The sequence below is a fragment of the Hemiscyllium ocellatum genome, chromosome 17 (assembly GCF_020745735.1).
Source record: "Hemiscyllium ocellatum isolate sHemOce1 chromosome 17, sHemOce1.pat.X.cur, whole genome shotgun sequence".
Lineage (NCBI taxonomy): Eukaryota > Metazoa > Chordata > Chondrichthyes > Orectolobiformes > Hemiscylliidae > Hemiscyllium > Hemiscyllium ocellatum.
Genome location: NC_083417.1, coordinates 31,349,197 through 31,358,570, shown reverse-complemented (window position 1 = coordinate 31,358,570; position 9,374 = coordinate 31,349,197). Strand labels below are relative to the sequence as shown.

The 9,374-nt window shown below is 43.0% G+C and overlaps 1 protein-coding gene across 1 annotated transcript in view; it reads right to left on the bottom strand.

Moving 5' to 3' along the window:
• The window catches only part of dpep1 (dipeptidase 1), a 46,481-nt gene continuing 37,107 nt past the window's right edge, over nt 1-9,374 (bottom strand). The window contains exons 9-10 of the mRNA XM_060838046.1: nt 3,362-3,497; nt 1-247 (exon numbers count right to left, since the gene is read on the bottom strand). Of these exons, the coding sequence (XP_060694029.1) occupies nt 89-247; nt 3,362-3,497 (295 nt within the window). The 3' untranslated portion in view covers nt 1-88. The remainder of the gene's footprint in view (nt 248-3,361; nt 3,498-9,374) is intronic.

The window sequence follows — 9,374 nt, the reverse complement described above, 5'->3', positions numbered from 1 at the left end:
TATTTTTTCTTTGTATTCAAATCATTTTTTTTTTGGGAAGCTGCACTATTTAAGGGTTACTGTGGTACATGCATTCTTTATTTAACTCTTATACTAATATATAATATACTAGGCAAGCTAATGAGATAACTGTAGGAAATAACACCAGTGGGGTTCCGTTATTTTGATAGCCATAGCCAGTTCTACATTCATTCTGAATCTGTTCATAAGGAATGGGCTCATCAGCACCAGGAGAGCTGGATTTAATCTAGAAAACAAGCAGAAACATATATGTTAACACAAATAGTCTATTATCATTTAGAGCTTGAACATTGCTGAAAGGAAACATTATATTAAAACTTTTCATCTTTCACAGATTATGACTGAAATGTAAGAAAATCAACTTTTGAAAGGAAACCGAGTGGTTAGCACTGCTGCCTCACAGCGCCAGAGACCCGGGTTCAATTTTCACCTCAGGCGACTGACTGTGTGGAGTTTGCACATTCTCCCCGTGTCTGCGTGGGTTTCCTCCGGGTGTTCCGGTTTACTCCCACAGTCCAAAAATGTGCAGGTTAGGTGAATTGGCCATGCTAAATTACCTGTAGTGTTAGGTGCAGGGGTAAATGTAGGGGAATGGGTCTGGGTGGGTGCGCTTCGGCGGGTTGGTGGGGACTTGTTGGGCCAAAGGGCCCATTTCCACACTGTAAGTAATCTAATCTAATCGAAACACTTCAAATGGCATGGGAAAGGTCAGCTATTGGTTGGACTACAGTTGACACAGTTAAAATTTTTGCTGCATCTCTTTTGGTAAGATCATGGAAGATCTGATTGAAACCTCATATCTGTATTCCTGCATATTTGGTATTCTTTTACTCCCATGCTTGACAAGAATCTGCCTTAAAAATACTTAAGAACTCTGCTTCCACCACTTTTTCAGAAAGTAAGTTGCAAAGACGTATGACTCTAAAAGGGAAAAAAAAAGCCTGATCTCAGTTTTAAATGGGCAACCTTTGATTTTTAAATAGTGACCCCCTAGTTCTACGTTCTCCCATGAAAGGAAACATCTACCCTGTCAAGACTCCTGAGGATCTTATTCAATCAAGTCAACTCTTACTCTTCTAAACTCCATCAGTTACAAGCCTACAAGTAAACCTTCTGTGAACTGCCTCCAGTCCATTTACATGCTTCCTTAATATAAGGTGGCCAATGCTATGCTTTGTACTCCAGATATGGTGTCACGAATGCCCTGTATAACTGGAGCAGAAACATCCTTCTTTTGCATTGAATCTCCCTCTCAATAAATAAGAACTTTCCATTCACCTTCCAAATTACTTGCTGTAACTGCACACTAACCTTTTTTGATGCCTGTGTGAAGACACTTCAGATCCCATTGTATCTCATAGCTCTGGATCTTTCAGTATTTAGATAGTATATTTCTTTTATATTTTCATGCCAACATTGACAACTTCACGTTCTCCCCACATTATAATTTATTTGACACAGTTTTGTCTTCTCATCCCAAGCCATATCGTTTCATAGCCTTCTTATGTCCTTTTCTTAACTTACATTCCTACCTATTTTTTGCTATCAGAAAATGTGTAAACCAATTTTCTGCCCCTTCATCTAATCATTATATGCATTGTAAATAGGATCCCAACAAAGAGCCATGTGGCACACCACTCGTTATATCCTGTCGATCCGAAAAAGTCCCATTTATGCTTATTGTCTGCGCCCTGTTAACCAGCCAATCTTCCATCTACGCCACAATAACCTTTGACTTGACTCTTTGTAGTCTTTGTATAAGTCTTTAGAAAAAGTGAATCCACACACTATCATCTTCCCAAACATGAATTTTTCTCTTCATCAACAAATCAAGAATATATTGCAAGAAACCTAGGATGTCATTGTTCTGCTATTGCAGCTAAATTGTGATCCTCCCCAGTTCTTTTTCATGGTGCAAGTTCAATAATTAGTTTTTCATTGTCAGATCATTTTTTCACCAGAAATTTATTATGAATAAGATTAAATTAACTAGTATCAATCATGTAGCTGTAATACCCTGTGGATCAGCATCTGTCTTCATCCTGATGTGGCATTCCACTGGTAACCTTTCCTTTCAGTGGTATGGGTTTTGGGATACTGTTACTAACATTACTCTTTTCATTTAATCTGGTGGCAGTTTGGTTCCAGACAGCTGTCCTGCCTGTCATTGCCCTCCTAGACCATTTCAATTGACTAACTCAGCGAGACTTGCAAACTTTGAATTTGTGAACAGTTGACCTTTGGGGCAGATGACAGGGTTGAAAATATATACAGTCTTGAAGTTAATACTTCTGGCTAAATGTTTCTGCTAATAATGTTGGGAAATATTTTAATTAATAATATTGGAAACTGTAAACACTCTTGTTGTGGATCTGGTGGTTAGATATAGAGATAGAGCTTAATGAAGCTGAGACTGAAGTAAGCTGTAATATCACTATGAACTCAATAGTCATGTATGAGTGTTATATGAAGAAGTTGGACTGTGCAGTATGGAATGTAATGCTCTGTAGCTAGAACATCATTTAGAGTTTAAAGACAGTGTTTACCATTAACTAAGCAGTCTGGTCTGAGCTTGTATCAGACCTGAAGAGCTCACATTAGAACCTAATGCAACAAGAGCCACTTGATTCCTAACCTTGTCATAGTTTTGATCCAGACATTGACATTAAGCTAATTGTCATAGCAAAGGTGGGAGTTGTTGTCCTCAAGGCACTATTTGACCACTTAATGAAACTGACATTTAAGAGAGTCAAGGGAAAAATCCACCAGCTGTTGGAGTTGATGTCACAGGGAATGAACAACTCTGTTTTTTTAACTTCATCTCTATTAATCCCAGCATTCCATCTCACAGCTATAGGATGAACAGGTGCTCATTCATCATTCTATTCCTAATTTATCTCTTTCATTGCAACATTTAACTTTGTTGCTATTAAATTTGGTGTATGCACAAATTGATTTTATTGGTATGTGAGTCAAAGTGATCTACTGGGTTGTCATAAGAAAACAATGCATCAACTGCTAATGCTTCTAAATGTTTGGCACAAATTTCTGTCCAAAAGAGCAGCAGTGATGAAAATAGCATGTTTGCTGTTACATAGATCTGTAGATTAGATTCACCACACACTGACTCAACTTGTGGAAGCTGTTGTACCACATTGTCAATAAAATGACTGCAGAGTGTGAAAGTTATTTTGGTTTTACTGGGGTCAGTGTGGGAGGTGGTCAGTCGGTTAAGTCTGATGCTGAGCTCCAGCTGGTCCACATAAAAGGCAGGTTATTTTAAAGATAAATTTCTCAAGATAAGGTCATGAAGACTTTTTTTGAGATGATACATGCTCACCTTTTCCACTTGCTCAAAGACTCGTAGGAAGTTTCCTCCCAGTGCTGCTTTCACATCTTGATCAGACCAATTTCTTCTCAATAGTTCAGCTACTAAGTCTGGATAGAAGGACACATCTTCCAAGCCTGCAGGAAGTCTTCAAGTGTTCAGGGGAAAAAAAAACTGTAAGCCAGTTGCTTAATGGTGTGGTAATTCAATCAGGTCTGACTTGCTGTTGACATGCATGCATATTTTCCAATCAGCATGAAAAGTTTCTGGCTGATTTTCCCCCTACCTAACCTAGGGATATGAACACCGTCTGCAATGTTGCTGTTGGTTACCACATTCCGAAATTGGATTGTTCTCTTCATGTCTCAGTACCACTTGAGAGTGTACCCATATGCTCCTTTCAATGGGAGAGCTGAACACTAATCAATTCAATAATTACATATTTCAACAATATTTTGAATAATTTAGTCACAAGAAAGAACTTATTATTTATTCCAACCAATGTTTAGGAAAGTGTCATAAGGCATGTTTAAGAAAATCTCTGAGTAAAAGATCCCTGAGGAAACAGTGACCATAATATGGTAGAATTTAATATTTAGTTTGAGAGTGTGAAATCTGGATTGAAATAACTGTGCTAACATTAAGTAAAGGTAAATCCATAAAGTGGAGGCAAAATTAGCAGGAGTGGACAGGAAGGGAGTTTTGCAGAAAATTAGGTTAGGAAAAGTAGCAGGCATTTAAGAAAATGGTCAAGTTTCACAATGAAGACTGATGTAATGATAGAAGTCCACAAAATTATAAGGGACATAAATTTTTCTCTTTAGTAAAGGGATCAATTACTATGGATTAAAGGTAAGGGCAGCAGGTTCAGAAGGGATTTATGGAAAATTTCTTTCACCCAGAGTGTGGTGGGTATCTAGAAATCACTGCCTTAAAGGGTAATAGAGGTGGGAACTATTACTAAATTTAAGTACTTTGATGAACACTTGAAACATCATAGCGTAAAAGGCTATGGGCCAAGTGCTGGAAAATGGGATGAGTTGATGGGTGCTTGATGACTTGCACAGACATGATAGATTAAAGGGACTCTTTCTGTGTTGTAACACTGTATCACTCTATAAGGATTCTCGAAAGTGGATAGTGGTTGATCGATTAAGTTAAGAATAGTAAAAAATGAGGTCTGCAGATGCTGGAGATCACAGCTGAAAATGTGTTGCTGGTTAAAGCACAGCAGGTTAGGCATCATCTCAGGAATAGGGAATTCGACGTTTCGAGCATAAGCCCTTCATCAGGAATGAGAGAGAGTAGCCAAGCAGGCTAAGATAAAAGGTAGGGAGGAGGGACTTGGGGGAGGGGCGATGGAGGTGGGATAGGTGGAAGGAGGTCAAGGTGAGGGTGATAGGCCGGAGTGGGGTGGGGGCGGAGAGGTCAGTAAGGAGATTGCAGGTTAGGAGGGCGGTGCTGAGTTGAGGGAACCGACTGAGACAAGGTGGGGGGATGGGAAATGAGGAAACTGGAGAAATCTGAATTCATATCTTGTGGTTGGAGGGTTCCCAGGCGGAAGATGAGGCGCTCCTCCTCCAGTCGTCGTGTTGTTATGTTCTGCCGGTGGAGGAGTCCAAGGATCTGCATGTCCTCGGTGGAGTGGGAGGGAGAGTTAAAGTGTTGAGCCACGGGGTGGTTGGGTTGGTTGGTCCGGGCGGCCCAGAGGTGTTCTCTGAAGCGTTCCGCAAGTAAGCGGCCTGTCTCCCCAATATAGAGGAGGCCACGTCGGGTGCAGCGGATGCAATAGATGATGTGTGTGGAGGTACAGGTGAACTTGTGGCGGATATGGAAGGATCCCTTGGGGCCTTGGAGGGAAGTGAGTGTGGAGGTGTGGGCGCAAGCTTTACATTTCCTGTGGTTGCAGGGGAAGGTGCCGGGGGTGGAGGTTGGGTTGGTGGGGGGGTGTGGATCTGACGAGGGAGTCACGAAGGGAGTGGTCCTTGCGGAACGCTGATAGGGGAGGGGAGGGAAATATATCCTTGGTGGTGGGGTCCGTTTGGAGGTGGCGGAAATGACGGCGGATGATACGTTGTATGCGGAGGTTGGTGGGGTGGTAGGTGAGAACCAGTGGGGTTCTGTCTTGGTGGCGGTTGGAGGAGCGGGGCTCAAGGGCGGAGGAGCGGGAAGTGGAGGAGATGCGGTGGAGGGCATCGTCGATCACGTCTGGGGGGAATCTGCGGTCCTTGAAGAAGGAGGCCATCTGGGCTGTGCGGTGTTGGAACTGGTCCTCCTGGGAGCAGATGCGGCGGAGACGAAAGAATTGGGAATATGGAATGGAGTTTTTGCAGGGGGCAGGGTGGGAGGAGGTGTAGTCCAGGTAGCTGTGGGAGTCAGTCGGTTTATAGTAGATGTCTGTGTTGAGTCGGTCACCCGAGATAGAGATGGAAAGGTCTAGGAAGGGGAGGGAGGAGTCTGAGACAGTCCAGGTGAATTTGAGGTCGGGATGGAAGGTGTTAGTAAAGTTGATGAACTGTTCAACCTCCTCGTGGGAGCACGAGGCAGCGCCGATACAGTCATCGATGTAGCGGAGGAAAAGGTGGGGGGTGGTGCCAGTGTATTTGCGGAAGATGGACTGTTCCACATATCCTACGAAGAGGCAGGCATAGCTGGGGCCCATGCGGGTGCCCATGGCAACTCCTTTAGTGTGGAGTAAGTGGGAGGATTGAAAAGAGAAGTTATTCAGGGTGAGGACCCGTTCAGTCAGTCGAAGGAGGGTGTCAGTGGAAGGGTACTGGTTGGTGCGGCGGGAAAGGAAGAAGCGGAGGGCTTTGAGTCCTTCGTGATGGGGGATGGAGGTGTACAGGGACTGGATGTCCATAGTGAAAATAAGGCGTTGGGGACCGGGGAAGCGAAAATCATGGAGGAGGTGGAGGGCATGGGTGGTGTCCCGAACGTAGGTGGGGAGTTCTTGGACTGAAGGGGACAGGACCGTGTCGAGGTATTGGGAGATGAGTTCGGTGGGGCAGGAGCAGGCTGAGACAATGGGTCGGCCGGGGCAGGCAGGTTTGTGGATTTTGGGCAGGAGGTAGAAACGGGCGGTGCGGGGTTGTGGGACTATGAGGTTGGAGGCGGTGGATGGGAGATCCCCTGAGGTGATGAGGTCATGGATGGTCTGGGAGATGATGGTTTGGTGGTGGGAAGTCCCTCCTCCCTACCTTTTATCTTAGCCTGCTTGGCTACTCTCTCTCATTCCTGATGAAGGGCTTATGCTCGAAACGTCGAATTCCCTATTCCTGAGATGCTGCCTAACCTGCTGTGCTTTAACCAGCAACACATTTTCAGCTAAGTTAAGAATAGTGCCAAATAAAAAATAAAATAATCAAAAAAGATACCCAGAACTTCTTTAATTGTATTAAAAGGAAAAGAGAAGTCCAAGTGAATATAGGGCCCTTAGAGAAAGAGATTTGAGAAATAATCATGGATAACCACAAAATGGCACTGTGGCTCACTGGTTAGCGTACATTTTCAAGATAGCAACCTGTAACTATTTGAATGGCTCAGTGATCAGCGCTGGGATTGTGTTTACTTACAATGGCTTGCATGGAGAAAGTGAATATACTATAGCCCAAGCTGACACAAAAATAAGTAGAAAGGCTAGTGTTGAGTTACTCCTCATGGAGTGTCCAGCGGAATATAGACATGTTGAATGAATGTGCTAAAACTGGCAGATGGAATACAATGTGAGGAAATGTTAAGTTAGGAACTTTGGCAGGAGATGACTGCAGAAAGCTACAGCACAATGGGATTTGTGAGTCGCCATGAATAACTCACAAAAAGTTAGCACACAAGTTCAGTGGATAAGAGGGAAGGCAAATGGGATATTGGCCTTTATTCCATTATTTCAAAGGGAATGGATAATAAAAACACCGAGAGGTCTTGTTAAACTCTAGAAGGCATTAGCTAGCTTAAATACTGTGAGCAGTTTTGGTTCCATTATCTGAACCAAGATATACTGTAATGGAGGTAGTCTGGAGAAGGTTCATACATTGATCTTGCCTGTAGCATGAACAGCCAAGTTTCTGGTATTGAGACTGGGTCTAACACAACGGGAGGTATGTCAGCTTCCAAGAGATCAATTGTGTGAGGGGAGCGTCTAGTCCGAGGCACAGACAGACGTTTCTGTGGCCAGCAGTGAAAGGTCAGAATGGTGTGTTGTCTACCTGGTGCCAAGATCAAGGATATCTCACAGTGGGTGCAGAATGTTTCGAGGGGGAGAGGGACCAGCAGGAGGTCATTGTATACATTGGAACAAATTACATAGGAATGGAAAAGGATGAGATTCTAACGGGAGAATATAGAGAGTTAGGCTGGAATTCCAGAGTAATAATATCTGGATTACTCCCAGTGCTGCGAGTTCTGAGGATAGGAACAGGAGGATAGAGCAGATGAATGTGTGGCTGAGGAGCTGGTGTATGGGAGAAGGGGTCACATTTTTGGATCATTGGAGTCTCTTCTGGGGTAGAAGTGACCTGTACAAGAAGGGATGGATTGCACTTGAATTGGAAGGGGACTAGTATACTGCCAGGAAGATTTTCTAGAGCTGTTCAGGAGGATTTAAACTAGTAAGGTGGTGGAGTGGGACCCAGGGAAATAGTAAGGAAAGAGATCAAGCTGAGACTGGTACAGTTGAGAACAGAAGTGAGTCAAACAATCAAGGCAGGCAAGGACAAATCAGAGAATAAGGTAAGACTGATAAACTAAACTGCATTTATTTGAATGCAAGAGGCCTAATAGGGAAGGCAGATGAACACAGGGCATGGTTAGAAACATGGAACTGGGATATCATTAACAATTACAGAAACGTGGCTCAGGGACGGACAGGACTGGCATCTTAATGTTCCATGGGTACAAATGCTACAGGAATACAGAAAAGGAGGCAAGAGAGGAGGGGGTGTGACGTTTTTGATAAGGGATAGAATTACAGCTGTACTGAGGGAGGATATTCCCGGAAATATGTCCAGGGAAGTTATTTGGATTGCACTGAGAAATAAGAAAGGAATGATCACTTTATTGGGACTATATTATAGACCCCCTGATAAAGGGAAATTGAGAAACAAACTTGTAAGGAGATCTCAGTTATCTGTAAGAATAATAAGGTGGTTATGGTAGGGGATTTTAACTTTCCAAACATAGACTAGGACTGCCATAATGTTAAGGGTTTAGATGGAGAGGAATTTATTAAATGTGTACAAGAAAAAATTCTGATTCAATATGTGGATGTACCTCCTAGAGAAGGTGCAAAACTTGACCTACTCTTGGGGAATAAGGCAGGGCAGATGACTGAGGTGTCAGTGGGGGAGCACTTTGGGGCCAGTGACTATAATTCTATTAGTTTTGAATTAGTGATGGAAAAGGATAGACCAGATCTAAAAGTTGAAGTTCTAAATTGGGGAAAGTTTAATTTTGACAGTATTAGGCAAGAACTTTCAAAAGCTGATTGGAGGCAGATGTTCACAGGCTGGAAAATGGGAAGCCTTCAGAAATGAGGTAATGAGATCCAGAGAAACCATATTCCTGTTAGGGTGAAAGGAATGGCTGGTAGGTGTAGGGAATGCTGGATGACTAAAGAAATTGAGGGTTTGATTAAGAAAAAGTAGGAAGCATATGTCAGGTAAAGGCAGGATAGATCGAATGAATCCTTAGAGTACACAGGCAGTATGAGAATACCTACCAGGGAAATCAGGAGGGCAAAAAGGGGACACGAAATAGCTTTAGCAAAAAGAGTTAAGGAGAATTTAAAAGGTTCTTACAAATACTTTAAGAGCAAAAGAGTAAGTAGGGAGAGAATAGGGTCCCTCAAAGATCAGCAAGGCAGCCTTTGTGTGGAGCCACAGGAGATGGGGAAGATACTAAACGAGTATCTTGCATCAGTGTTTACTATGGAGAAGGACATAGAAGATATAGAGGGGAAATATGTAGGGAAATAGATGGTGACATCTTGAAAAAATGTCCATATTACAGAGGAGCAAGTGCTGAATGT